The 14969-nt window shown below is 41.1% G+C and overlaps 1 protein-coding gene across 4 annotated transcripts in view; it reads right to left on the bottom strand.

Annotated features, from left to right (window-relative positions):
• Positions 1-4496: 4496 nt before the first annotated feature.
• Positions 4497-14969, bottom strand: part of DENND3 (DENN domain containing 3) — a 117224-nt gene continuing 106751 nt past the window's right edge. For all 4 annotated transcript variants that reach the window (XM_020967046.2, XM_078153774.1, XM_020967045.2 and 1 more), the window contains 3 exons: positions 10458-10576; positions 10218-10355; positions 4497-7752 (listed from right to left, as the gene is read on the bottom strand). In XM_020967046.2, coding sequence (XP_020822705.1) covers positions 7552-7752; positions 10218-10355; positions 10458-10576 — 458 coding nt within the window. In that variant the 3' untranslated portion in view covers positions 4497-7551. The remainder of the gene's footprint in view (positions 7753-10217; positions 10356-10457; positions 10577-14969) is intronic.

The following is a 14969-nucleotide window of genomic DNA, read 5'->3' as shown; positions in this document are numbered from 1 at the left end:
TCAGTTTAAGTCTTTTCCCCACAAAAACAAGAAGTAGACTTTTTTTTTATTGTTTTTAAGGTTTTTTGCTAGGCAAGGGGGTTAAGTGACTTGCCCAGGGTCACACAGCTAGTGAGTGTTGTGTGTCCGAGGCCAAATCTGAACTCAGGTCCTCCTGCCTCTAGGGCCAGTGCTCTATCCACTGCGCCACCTAGCTGCCCCTAAGAAGTAGACTTTTAAAAGATGTCAGATCGAATCTTTGCTCTGCTACTTGCCTAGGTGGCCTTGGACAAGTCAGGGCGTGGGAGACTGAGAAGATGGTGGTACCATTCACATAAAATGGGGCATTGGGAAGAAGAGCTCCTTTCCAAGTCTTTCTCAGCCGTACAACAGCTCTTCCCCCATCTTTGCCTATGACCCAGCCCTCTGGAGAAGGCCTGGTACAAATGGAACAGGGGGTGACTATGTTTGCCTCCTCCTACTGAAATGCCCCTCTGCCTACACACATGTTCTCCCTACCAAATCTTGTCCCTCCCCTTCTTTAAGAGCTGGTTCAAACTTTGCAAGATATCAAATTCTGATTGAGGCAGTCTTGACCACTTAGACACTTTGGAAGACTGATGGTGAAGCATGCCATCCTCTTATCAGCAGAAAGGTGATAGACTAGAGATACAGAATGGGATATAAATTTTCAAACACCACCAATTGACTTCCATTGCTTGACTATGCATATCTGTTTTTGTTTGGAGGGCTGAATCAGTGGGTAACAATTAGAGTTACTTTTTTTTTTGGTGAGGCAATAGGGTTAAGTGACTTGCCCAGGGTCACACAGCTAGTGAGTATCATGTGTCTGAGGCCGGATTTGAACACAGGTCCTCTGACTCCAGGGCTGGTGCTCTATCCACTGCACCATCTAGCTGCCCCTAAAGTTACATTGTTTAAAAAATGGAAAGAACATCAGTAAAGCAGAATTACCAAGAGAAAACAAACAAAATTTTGAACAGTATACAAGGAAATTTTACTGCTACCATATTAAATTTAAAACATATTTTTAAAATGCCATAGGAGGTGACAATTTATATACAATCTTCTTTTTTGCTTTTTGAATACCAAATGCCGAAATGTTCATGTTTGTTGATGATTAAGTCTGCAATAAAAAGAAAATAAAAAAGAGCTAGCTCAAAACATATTTCTAAATATTTTCCGAGAACCAACTATGTGCTTGTTTCTATAAAAGCAACAGATTAAGGTAACAGTCTAGAAGGAATGAGATAAGAGTTCATAAATGACTAATTCAAGCTAGGAAGCTTTAAATGTTATGAGAGAGTCAACCCAACAGATAAACATTTGATGGAAGCCAACGTATCTCCAGGAGCTGTATTAGGCCTTAGGGACATATAACTCTAGCAGCTTAAATTCTACTGGGGGAAGCAACATGTAAATAGAAGGTAAATCAGAAGTAATTTGAGGAAGGAGAAAGCATTAACAAACACGCAGGAGGCTTAGGAAAGGCTTCTCATAGGCTGAGATACCTGTGCTGAGCCTTAAAGAAAGACAAGTGTTCAGACTGGCAAAGAGGAAGACGTGCATTCCAGGGGATGGAGGAGAGCTTATCTGAATGGAGATAGGAGATGCAATGTTGAATTCACAAAAGATCAGTGGTTCAGTTTGGCTGGATCACAGAGTAAATGTAGGGAAGTAATATGGAATAATATTAGCTTGGAGGGGTAGCTTGGAGCCTGACCCTAAGTGCCAAGCTGGGCAGTTTGCATTTTATTCCAGAGGTTGTTTTATCCTGGAAGCTTTTGACTAGGGATGTGGCATGGTCAGACCTGAGCTTTAGATAGGATATTTTGACAGATGTGTGGTGGATAGATTGGAGAGGGGAGAGATTAGGAGGCTGTGACAATAGTCCAGTCAAGATTGGACTTGCCTGGGCAAGGGAGATGGCAATGGAGATAGAGAGGAGATGAATGGGATAACCAGCAAATCTTGGCAACTAACTGAATATGGTGATCAAGGAAGGGGAAGGGGTCAAGAATGAGAGAGGCCAACAATGCAAAGTGGGTGAGAGTCCAGGAGTGAAAGATCATCATTGTTCAGATTATATTCCATTGACTTCCTGTCTTATATGCCTCCTTAAACATCTGTAAGAAACAGACCTGTCTGAAAGGTATAGCTGGAAACAGCAAAACTGTTCCCAAGCTGCTGTTATCCCAGCAACTTGGAAGGCAGTTCACGAGTAATTCAAACGCAACCATAACTTCTGAATTTTTAGCTGCAATATGACCGTGTCCAACCAAATGCCTTCAATGAGATACAAGCCAAGCCAGGCACATTTTCCGGGGCTGGTCATAAAGCCATTACTGTACAACCATCCTTCCAACTTCTATAGCAGTTAAATAAAGTTGAGCACAAGCTTCTCACCAAGGCCACCAAACAACTTCCTGCCTTGAAATGCAAGCTTTCTCCTCTCACTACCCATTTTGGGGCTAAAACTCGATTCCTGATATTCAATTATGTTCTTCTCTACTTTAGGATAAACATATTCACCCTGATTGAGTCCAGGTTTTTGACGGCTGTGACCTTGAAAACCCCCTTAATAAATTCAAACTCATCTCAATTCATTCCAGGACAATGCAATTCATAACGTAATAGTTCCAAAGTGCAGAAAGAGAGAAAGCTGCAGGGACAAAAGGGGCCCTGTTAAAATAAAGCAGCACAAAGGACTGTCTTTAAATAAATACAGAACCTGCCAATTTGGGTCTTTTCAACTCAAACATTCAGTCCCTCATACAAAAGTCTTGAGATTTTTCTTCTTTGTATAACTGATGGCTTTCCTAAAAGCCTCTCATCTTCCTGTGTCATCTGTTTCAAATATAATCCCTGTGAAATAAGACATCAAAGATCTTAACCAAATGCAGGAAGTAAGGAAGTTGCTTGGAACTTGAGGATAATAAATCAGGGACACGCTTTAGCCTAGAGGTATAAAAAGATCCCAGGAATCGCGGGCAGGGTTCAAGTTTCAGTACCATCCCTAGTTATGTGGCTTTGGGCAAGTTGCTTCTTATCTGAGACTCAGTTTCTCCATGTGTAAAGTCCATATAATCTTTATGCTGCCTGATTCAAAAAGGGTTGCTGGTAAGGGACAAATAAAATGCATATGAAAGCACCTTGTTAACCATAAAAGTGCTTTGCAAATTGCAAAGCATGACAAACTGCCACTATATAGTAACAGCTATAGTAATAATAGCTAGAATTCATACAGCGCTCTAAGGTTTGCAAGGTTCTAGATATGTTATCTCATTTGATCCTCAGAACTCTGTGAGATAGGTGCTATTATCTACATCTTACACATGAGGAAACTGAGGCTGAGAGGTTAAGTGACTTGTCCAAAGTCACGTAGCTAGCATCTGAAGATGGATTTGAACTCAGGCCTTCCTGACTCCAAAGCCAATGTTCTCATCCATTGCACAACCTGGCTGTCTCCCAATCTGAATATATTCAAATTAATTTTCATTTGGGAAAACCAATCCAGCAAATATCAATTCCTCTTCCCTTCTCCTCCTTCTTTGCTTTAAGTGATTAATAGTTCAGGGATGGTCATTCAAGGAACTGAAATTTGGTGATCCTTTAGATTTCTGGAGACCAACAGAATTCCTTCTCATTCATCCTCTAGGTATGCTTAGCCACTGGACATCCCATGCCAATTTGCTGGTTCCCAGTGAATCCATCAACAAGCATTTACTAAATGTCTATTATGTGCTGTGCCCTGTGGATACAAAGACAAAAATGAAACAGTTCCTGCTCCTAAGAGCTCACACTCTCTCTCTAGGTACATATCTATTCTGTACAAAATACACACATGGTAGATGAGTGGGGAGGTGCTACCAGTTGGTGGACCACAAAAGGTCTCATGCAGGAAATGGGACGCAAGTGCCAGGCCTCCTGGTGTGGTAGGCAGCTGCTGTTACTGGCAGGAAAATGAATTTTGCCAGTGTTATCAGCAATCACAAATGTTTACACACACACACACACACACACACACACACACACACACACACACACACAAAAATACTCTCTCTCCTCTCTCTTGCCCCTCTCTTCTTTGTCTCTCTCTGTCTCCTCTGTCTTTATGTCTCTCTTTCTCCCTCTCTCCTTTCTTTCCTCCCTCTCTCCCTCCCTCTCTCTCTGTCTCCCCCCTCTCTTTCTCACTCTTTCCTCTCTGTCTCTCTGTTTCTCCTTTCTCTCTGTCTCTCTCCTCTGTCTCTTTTACAAGTGACAAAGAACTTATATATGCTGTCTCATTTGCTCCCTATGACAGCCCTGTGAAGATGTTAAGTATTATCCTCATTTTACAGATGAGGAAACTGAGACAGAACTAAGGACTTAAAACCAGATCTTCTGATGGACTGCAAGGCCAGGGCTCTTACCACTACAGAAAATAACACTATACAATTTAAAGACCTACTTGTGAAACTAAAATTGGAGAAAATAAAGAAACCAATGAGCAATAATTATAAAATAAAAAATGCTCTTTATTAGAGATAGGCTTAATATATAAGCATATATAACATGGTATTAAATAGTTTAAACTATTCAGATTTTATTTCTCTGTTATAACTGTTCATAAAAGCAGTCATCTATCTTTAAAAAAAACTATTTACAACTTTGGACACAACGGAAAAATTTACTTTCCTTCATTCGAAGATCAAATAGAATCATCTGTAAGGAGGGAAGTTTCCAACCCCATGTAGAAAGGCCAGTAACTCAACTAAAATAAAACATATGTGCACAGAAACCATGATTTAAAATAGGGAATCTACACTTGCACTGAAATAGCATTCCCAGAAACACCTTTAAATCACTGGCTATCACATTATGATAAACCTTAACCTTCAGACGCATTTACATGCATAGCCCATATAAAGTTGCAATGATCAAGGTCATCCTGCAGCCATATCACTTACAGTTATAACCAGATTTTATCATAATCTCACCAGAATGTTTTTAGGTAATGCTCATTAGATTGTAAGCACCTTGAGGGCAGGGACTGTATTTTGCCTCTTTTTGTATGCCTGGCACTTTGCACAGTGCCTGGCACATAGGAGGTGCTTAATAAATGTTGACTGATTGATTCATTGATGTGTCCATTCCTAACGTTCTTTCTGGGGAGCTAAGTTCCTGTAAAGCTACAATGATGGTAAGAGTTCACAATTATATAGCCTGCTAAGTTGCAAAGCACTTTACATACATTATCTCACTGATCCTCACACTGACTCTATAGTAATATTACTATATGATGATGATTTTGATAATAATAATAATAATTATAGCATTTATATAACACTTCAGAGTTTTCAAAGTGCTTTACATATATTACTCATTTGATCTTCACAATAACCCTGGGAGGTAGGTGCTGTTATTATCATCCCCATTTTATAAATGAGGAAATTGAAGTTTAAAGGGGTTATACTTGCCCAGGGTCTCAGTTAGGAAGTGTCTAAGGCAGGATTTGAACTCATGTCTTCTTGACTCCAAATCCAGAATTCCACCCACTTTATCAGCCAGTGTCCTATTTTTGAGGAATCAATTACTGAGATCAGGCTGGGTAGACCTGTACATAAAGGTCACCGTCTTTGAAAACTTAAAATTTTGGATTCACTGGGGGGAGGGGGTGGCAGGAGGAGAAAGAAATGGGTCAATTATTGACTTTATCTAAACACCTGGACCACGGCAACTGGACACATGGCCTTTAGACTCAAGATTTCAGTTTTCATTCATTATGTCTGACCTAATGGAGAGAAAGCCCCAAACAGCTTGTGAAAAAGAAAGTCATTTCCACGTACTAAAGAAATTTCACTAGGAACCCCTGGAATAAGGGATGCCTTATTAGTGTTCGAATGGAAGGCCTAGGATAGTACATGGTACATGAGATGGATACTCATAGACATACACGCTTACTGCATGTGCTGTGTTCTCTCCAATGTTGCACATACAACATGTCCAAAGTATAAATTCTTCCCATGGACGGATAAAAGCATTTGTTTCTATTGTATTGACTTTGTCCTGGACTTTTTTGTCTGCAATAAGAGAATGCAGTTCTAATGAAAGAATTATTTTAAATTGCTTTCAATCTCCATCAAAGTCCTCCTGTAATGCCTTCTCGTGGCAGGGGGTGAGCTGGGTGGCTTGACGTTCACGTCAGAAAAAGGCAAGCTCTGGAAAGTTCCACAGCGAGCTTGAAAAGCTTGGAATATGGACCCTTTGACTGATGGTGTTAGCAGTGTGAGGATTAGCCCAGCCAAGTACAACTTACATCACTAGAAAGCTGGCAGCCAGGTGATTTTTTTTTTTTTGGCTGGGGTTAGGGAGGGGAAATTTATAGGAACTTATGAAACTGCCTACTAAAGAACAGAGGAATTTCAGTTTGTATGAATGGAGCACTCACACTGATGAAAACACAGATAACTGTACTACTGAAACACAAATATTTTAAATATTTATATGAAATTTCCCAGAACTTTTTTCTCTCTAATTTAAATAATGCAGCACCATATACATATGTAAGTAAGCATAGAAAAAACCCTGAAGTTATCCCTGTATACCTGGTAGGCAGCTTCTATGGAGGTAAGGTTAACAACCAACCAGATGGCTATATAATACTTTAAAAGTACATTTTGTGGTGTGTGCTTTTTTAAGTGCTATCCTTACTTAAGAATCTCGTTGTTCAAGTAACAAGTAGAGATATTTAAAAATATTTATGAAAGTTTCTTCATTACATGAGTCACTAAGAAAAAAGCCCAGGCATTGGCCACAGGTGGCCAGATCAGTCATCACTCTGCTGTCAATACAGAAGAGTCCTGAGCCTGGTCACATACATTGGTCATGATGGAAGTTTTAATGATGAAAATAAGAGTGCGTGAAAAATGCACCTGAAAAACCAAAATAAAAATACAGAACATTTAATCACAAACCTGTGGTCATGCAGGTGGCCCCATGGCGTGCCCAATGACAAGGCGAATGGTGTCACGCAAACACCCAGGAATCTCTATCCCATTTGGTCAGAAAGGTTTCCAATTTGCTTTTACAAGTCACAGCACCATTGTTACTGGGGTTTTCAAGCACAGCCAAGAATTCCCTGCAGGGATAATCTCGGATTTAATGGCTTTAATCTGGGGGATTCTAGGTAAGCAGGGTTTGGCTGCCTAATGTTGACATTCCCTCATATTCATAGTTACGTCTGAGCCCACTTTCTGCTCTAGATAAAGGACCAGAGCGTAACTTAGCCTGACAAACGTTGCGATTGTCTTGGCAACATGACTATAAAAACATCATGGTGGAGTTTAGTGACAGTTTTGGCACCTTAAATAAGTAAGTTCCCTTTTCTGAGCTTTGACAAAATGAATGCATTGGTCAGAAGGACTTCCAAGGTTTCTTCGACTTTAAAAAAAGTGATGACTGTATGGTAACAGCAAAGGCATACATTTATTTAATATCACTCCCAATGGTCCTATTTTCTGGCCATCATAGTGATAGTTCATGGGAAACACATTTTAAAGTGCTAAAAAATTATTCAACTTTCCAAATAGCAATCTTTCCTTCCTCTTTGCCTGAACCACTCAGCACATATCGGTCCTCTGCTGAACACAAAGCCTTCACCGTGTCAGCGTGGGCCACCAGCTCCTTCTCCACAATTTTCTTATCAGCATCAATCACATAGATTTTCCCCTTGTATTTTCCCTGGGACAGTCCTTTGCTGCCAACCCAGATCTGAAGAAGAAGAAGAAAAAAATCACAGGAGTACATTAAAAACTATAATTTCAAATTTTTTTTCTTTTTGTTTTTCTCAATTCCATGTACACAAGTTTTTTTCAAACATTCATTTTTTAAAATTATGAGTTCCAAATTCTCTTTCTCCCTCTTTACCCTCCCCCCTTGAGAAGGCAAGCAATTTGACATAGATTATATAGGTGAAGTCATACAAAACATAATCCATATTAGCCATGTTGCAGCTGGGGGCATAATGGATAGAGGGGCTGGGCCTGAAGACCTGAGTTCAAATCCAGCATCAGATATTTACTGGCTGTATGATCCTAGGCAAGTCACATAACCCTGTTTGCCTCAGTTTCCTCCTCTGTCAAATGAGCCAGAGAAGGAAATGGCAAAACCAGTCCAGTATCTTTGCCAAGAAAACCCTAAATGGGGTCATAAAGAATCAAATATGAACTGAAAACAACTAAACAATAACAACAGCATGTTGCAAAAGAAAACACAGATAAAAGGAGAAAAATGAAGAATGTAAAAGAAGTACGCTTCAATCTGCATTCAGACTCCATCAAGAACTCTAATTTTTTTAAAAAAGCATTTCATGCCTCCGCCATCATCCAAAAGCACTTTATCCATTGCACATGTGACACAGATCCTTCTCTACTAGCTACTTACATTCCAATTGTGGACACCACCAATACAAACAAAAGATATGAAAATAACTCTGGACTGATTAATTTTATAATGGTCCTCCACAATCAGAAGCAACATTGCTATACTAAACCTTGAAGGTAAAAATTCTTATAAGAAGGCACCTTGGGAAAACGACAACAGTGAAGCAATAATAAAAATAATGATAATTATAATGGTGAAGATACATTTATAGAGCATGTCCTCACCACCTCAACCCCAGAGGAGAAATGGTGCTGAGACCTGAAGAAGGAACAACTTCAACCTTTCCATCTGCTGAGACTATGACTTAAGGGGATGGTACAGATACCTGGGGAAGGCAGAACTTTTAGAGGAAAATCATCGTTTTTGACTGTTTATGGAATTGAGTATGGGTCCTCTGAATTTCCTATCGTGTTAAACATAACCTGTCCTACATTCAATGTTTTGTCAGTCTGACTCTTTGCATGAGAACTGAAGGCCCCTCTTTTCTTTTCCTTTTTTTAAAAGGGAGACCTAGGCATGAGCTAAATTCTGATACTCCAGTTGGGTGGTGCAATGCATAGACCGCTAGGCCTGGAGTCAGGAAGACTCCTTTCCTGAGTTCAAATCTGGCTTGGACACTTACTAGCTGTGTGACCCTGGGCAAGTCTCTTAACCCTGTTTGTCTCAGTTTACTCCTCTGTCAAATGAACCAGAGAAGGGAATGGTAAACCATTCCAGTATGTCAGCTGAGAAAACCCCAAACGTGGTCATGAAGTTTTGGACACAACTGAACAACAACTGTGTATATCCAAGAAAATTACTGAGAAGCCTCCAAGACCGAATCTAGGGCATGTGAACTCATTTTGAGCCACAGGTTATACATACATAAATATCCACTTAATAATTCTGTGACATAAGATTATTAGCCTCATTTAACAGAGGAGGAAACAGGCTCAGAGAGAAGAAATGATCTGCCCAAAGTCACACAGCTAGACCACATTCTTGCCCTTACATCATGGCTGCTTCTTCTAATTTGTGGGACTTTTATAATTTTTCTAAAGCATTCTCACTTTCACCGTCTCATCTGACTTTCATGACGACCTTCTAAATTAGGAAGAATAAGTATTTGATTTCTTATTTGCCAAATCCAATGACCCCTTCTCAATATAAATCCTTCCTGACCTCTCTCAACACTCTCCTACTTGTCTGCCCATCAGTTTTGCTTTTTTTTTTTCTTGCTGGATTTTCAACCACGTCATACCCACACACAAACAGTGGCTGTGCCCATGGCTCACATTATCCTGAGCCCTCTTATTTTCTCCTATCTTTCATCACCAACTGCCTACTGGACATTCTGAACAGGCATCTCAAATACAACATTTCAGAACAGAACTCATTTCTTCCCCAAACCCTCCCCACTTATATAAACTTCCTTATTACTGCCAAGGGTACCACCATCCTTCCAATCACGGGGAGATTGCACGGGGAGTGAATGCTTCCAAAAGAGTTAGGGCAAGAGGTTCCCACAGGCTGCTTCAATCTCGTGAATTCTACACTTGCACAAGGCCCTTCCCCACTTTGCTGTCCTCATCTATAAAACAAGGAGCAGATTGGGCTAGACAGCCCAAAGATTATTCCTAGTGCTACTCCTCTATGGCTCAATGGCTGGTCCTGGGACATGCAGTCATGGGCTAATAGGCTTGTATCTGCTTACCTGTACAAACACAAATACATCTCTAAACCCTTCTTTCTGCTGCCCTGGGATGGGGATCAACCCCTATGACTTTGACAGGTGACAGTTACAAGGTTCATACCTGGTTCTTTACTTTGATCATACAGCTGATCTCTGAACAGTCTTGAAGCTGAATTCTATGAGGCGGCCTTGAGAAGTCCTTTATGTTCCAGACATATATGTCTCTGTGTCCAGCACATGCTGTCCAGACCTGGTCTTGCTAAAAATACAAGTGACAGTGTGACATTTTTATTCAGGCATTTTACTGCTAAGCAATATCAGACTTGCTGATAATGTTCCACAATGAATTGTTCTAAAATACCTCAGGAACCAGCTGGAAACAGAGGAAAGAAGCAAATATTCCCTTAAAGAGCTCATCAATTTTCAGTTCTTGTCGAAGAAATCCGTTTGTTGTCACGACCATAATGCTAGGGCCTATACCTGCAATGTTTAAAAAAAAAAACCAGCTCACAATGGACATATCCAAATCACATATAAAGAAGCCATACTTTTAAGGAAACATAAGAGTGAAATACAGCTTAACTGCCATATAATAAACCAAGCAAAGAGTTCAGGGAGAAGTGGGTCAAGTGAAAGAAAAAATATCCTCACTGTGGCTTGTGGAGCACTTGTTCATTCATTCATTCATTCATCCATTCATTTTACAAAGTGCTTTTCAAATCTTTATGTTAAATATAAAATTCAAATGTTTGTTAAATGCCTAGTATGTACAAGACCCTATGAAAGGCAGCTAGGTGAAACAGCAGATAGAGGGTTGCACTTGGAGTCAGGAAGATCTGAATTCAAAGCCAATCCAGACACTTAACTAACTCTGTGACCCTGGGCAAGTCACTTAACTTGTGTCAATCCCAGTTTCCTCATCTGCAAAATAGGGACCATAATAGCATTTACCTCCCAGGGTTGTTGTGAGGATCAAATGAGACAATATTTGTAAAACACCTGGCACACTGTAGGTGCTTAATACATGCTAGCTGTTAATATTATTGCTGGGGTGGAGGTAGGGGACAAGGATGAGTAAGATTAGGAGCTTATGTTCTAGTGAGGGGCTTGCCACATGCCCAGATATCTATAAAATAAAACAGAATGGTAACTGCATGAGTAATATATAAAAGAAAAATAGTTTTTTAAACATTTATTTAGAATGCACTTGTTAAAAAGGAAAAAGACCTATAGTGATGACCATGGGACAGAGGAATGAACTGTTCAGCCAAAAAATATTTAAGTGCCCAATGCTTGCAGAGTTCTGTGCTAGGTATTGGGGCAGCTAGGTGGCACAGTGGATAGAGTCAGGAAGACTCATCTTGCTGAGTTCAAATCTGGCCTCAGACACTTAGTGTGTGACCCCGGGCAAGTCACTTAACCCTGTTTGCCTCAGTTTCCTCATCTGTCAAACAGGCTGGAGAAGGAAATGGCAAACCACTGTAGTATCTTTGCCAAGAAAATTCAAAACAGGGTCACAAAGAGTCAAATGTAACTGAATAATAAAAAAAAATGCTAGGTATTAAGAGGGATAAGTTTAGTTGAGACATGGTCTCTGTCCTCACAAAGCTAAACAGTTTAATGGGTAGATAACGTGAACCCAAGTAACTATAATACATCATGTAAAGTACATTAGAATGGTACCAAACCAAATGCTATGGGAGGCTGGAAGAGGAAAGTATGAGGCAGTATCACAGAGGTGGTAGCAGAGCCTGATTCAGGCTTTAAAGGAAGAACAGGACCGATGAGTCTCATTTGTCTTATGCTTTATTTCGTAAAGCATTTGGCAGATGCACTCTTCAGTTATTCCCCTAAACACCTGATTCTCTGAAGAACTTCCTTCCTAATTCATCAAGGCAAACTTCAGTTGGCTGAAGTAACTCAACAAACCAGCATTAAGTTCAAATATTCAGAAACTGACCTTTTGGTAAAACTATTGAAATGTAAACAATAAATGCATGAATAGGAGAAGGAGGAGGTCACAGTGAGTGTGAGGAACAGCATAAGAAAAAGTACAAGGGTAGGAAAACACAAGATAGGCTCTAGGGATACAGGTTTGACTAAGACACAGAGGACATGAAGGGGAGTAACATGAGTGACGGAAGGCCTTGAATGACAAGCAATGGAGTTTTAATTTTACGTGTCAGGCAATGAGGAGCAAATAGGTGTGACCCTGGACAAGTCACTTAACCTGTTTGCCTTTGTTTTCTCAACTGTAAAATGGGATCATAATAACACCTACCTTGCAGGGTTGTTGCAAGGATCAACAACAACGATAATGAGAATAGCCAGCATTTATACAGCTCTTGCTATGTGCCAGACTCCATGCTAATTGCTTTATAATTAGCATCTCATTTTATCTTCACGACGACTCGGAGAAGTAGGTGCTATTATCATCCCCGTTTTACAGATGAGGAAACGGAGGTAAACAGAGGTTACATCATTTGCTCAGGGTCACACAGCTAAAAAGTGTCAGACCAAATCTGAGCTCCACTTTTCCTGATTCCAGGTCTGGTACTCTATCCACTGTGCCATCCAACTCACTCATGAGCTCAAATGAGATGTTACTGGCAAAAGCCCTTAGTGCAGTGCCTGGCACATAGTAGGTGCTCCCTGAGTGCTTATTCCCCTCTCCTCTACCAAATAAATGATATGACCAGATCTTTGCATGAGACTTTCCAGTAAGTTCCTGGAAGGTAAAGACTATTTCATTTTTACCTTTGTGGCCCCAGCAGCGAGTATAATACTTGGCACACAGTAGGTGCTTAATAAATGGTTGTTGATTTGAACAAGGAAGAATAATTTGGTAGCATTAGTAAGGATAGATTAGAAGAGAATGCTCTTCCTCCTCACCTCTGCTTCCTAGCTTCCCTCAGTGATTCAACTCAAATTCCACTTTCTACCAGAAATCTTTCCTCCTGACCCCCTCTCCAGTGCCTTCCCTCTAGGATTATTCTCCACTCACACCTGTACATATCTTTCTTGTATGTACCATATTTTGCTCCTTGCAGGCAGGGACCTTGTTCTTTCTTACTTTTCTCTGTATCCTCGGGACTTAGCACAGTAGCCTGTGTGCACTAGGTGCTCAATAAATGTTTGTTGACTGACAAAGATTAGGGGCGAGAAGAACAATTAAAGAGCTACCCTAAGAAATCCCGCTGGGGGATGAGGGTGTAGAATGGCAGTGGTGGAGACAGTGCGAAAGGGCCCAGAGTGAGGGATGCTGCAGAGAGCTTGGCAACCTCAGTGAAGTGAGGAGGTTTACAGCAAATTCAGAGAAGACAGATGACTGTCTTTGGGGAACGGTTTGAGTAGATTCTCACCACTCTGCATAATGTTCCCTGACTAATGTTAATTCACAATAATGTCCTTAATATGTTATAACCCCCCTGATGTTGTGAAACCCTGCAGCCCTTTTTAGAGAGATCCCCATTTATAATGTTGTTCCCATGGAAGCAACTATCCCCTGTCATTCTGAGTAATGTCATATTTTCACACAACCAATTAATTACGTTAGGGAAGCTATGCCTGCCCCTACTTTGTTTCTGTGATTTTATGTTATGGACCTTTAATGAAAACTATTGGGTTAAAAATAACTGATTCGAAGCATTAAAAAATTAGCAGATTAGGCTTAGAGGCAACATGATAAAGTAGGAAAAGGAGTCAAGGGAGACCTGGGTTTGAATCTTGCTTCTGATGACTATTAGCTGTATAATCATGGATGAGCCACTGAGCCTCAGATTCCTCTTCCATAAAATGGGGTTATTAACACCTGTATTAGTTACCTCACAAGGTTGTCGTAAGGATCATATGAGACAGGCTTTGCAAACCTTAAAGCACTGCTATGTATTACTGCTAAAGAAAGGGAGAGAAGGAGGAGAGAGGGAGAGGGGAAGACAGGAGACAGGAGAAAGGGAGGGTGACAGAGAGGAGAGAGACAGAGAGTGAAGAGGAGAGGAGAGAGAGAGAGAGAGAGAGAGAGAGAGAGAGAGAGAGAGAGAGAAAGGGAGAGAGGGGGAAGACAAAGAGAGGGGAGGGGAGAGGGAGAGGGAGAGAGAGAGAGAGAGAAAGGGAGAGAGGGGGAAGACAAAGAGTGGGGAGGGGAGAGGGAGAGGGAAAGAGAGAGGGAGAGGAAGAGAAAGGGAGAGGGAGAGAGAGGGAGAGAGAGAGGGAAAGATAGAGAGGGGGGAGGGGGGAGAGAGAAGAGAAGGGAAGGGAAGGGAAGGGAAGGGAAGGGAAGGGAAGGGAAGGGAAGGGAAGGGAAGGGAAGGGAAGGGAAGGGAAGGGAAGGGAAGGGAAGGGAAGGGAAGGGAAGGGAAGAGAGGAGGGAGAGAGAAAAGGAGAGAGGGGGAAGACAAAGAGAGGGGAGGGGAGAGGGAGAGAGACACACACACACACACAGAGACAGAGAGCGAAGAGAAGAGAGAGGAGAGAGAGAAAGGAAGAGAGGGGGAAGACAAAGAGAGGGGAGGAGGAGAGGGAGGGGGGGAGAGAGAGAGACAGAGACAGAAGAGAAGAGAGAGGAAAGAGAGAGAAAGGGAGAGAGGGGAAAGACAAAGAGGGGGAGGGGAGGGGAGAGGGAGAGGCAGAGAGAGTAGAGAGAAAGGGAGAGAAGGAGGAAGACAGAGAGGAGGGGGAGACAGACAGAGAGAAAGACAGACAGAGACATAGGAGAGAGAGAAGAACCAGTTTTATGAAAATAAAAACAGAAAAAGTAGAAAACAAATACAAAGAGAATCTAAGTGCTAAGATACATAGCTTTTATATATATATATACACACGTAAGTACATATACATGTGTATGTATGTGTGTGTGTGTGTGTGTGTGTGTATA

Source organism: Phascolarctos cinereus, unplaced genomic scaffold, assembly GCF_003287225.1.
Source record: "Phascolarctos cinereus isolate Bilbo 61053 unplaced genomic scaffold, phaCin_HiC Scaffold_4;HRSCAF=312, whole genome shotgun sequence".
Classification (NCBI taxonomy): Eukaryota; Metazoa; Chordata; class Mammalia; order Diprotodontia; family Phascolarctidae; genus Phascolarctos; species Phascolarctos cinereus.
Note: the sequence above shows the minus strand (reverse complement) of the source record. Positions and strands in the feature narration are given on the sequence as shown.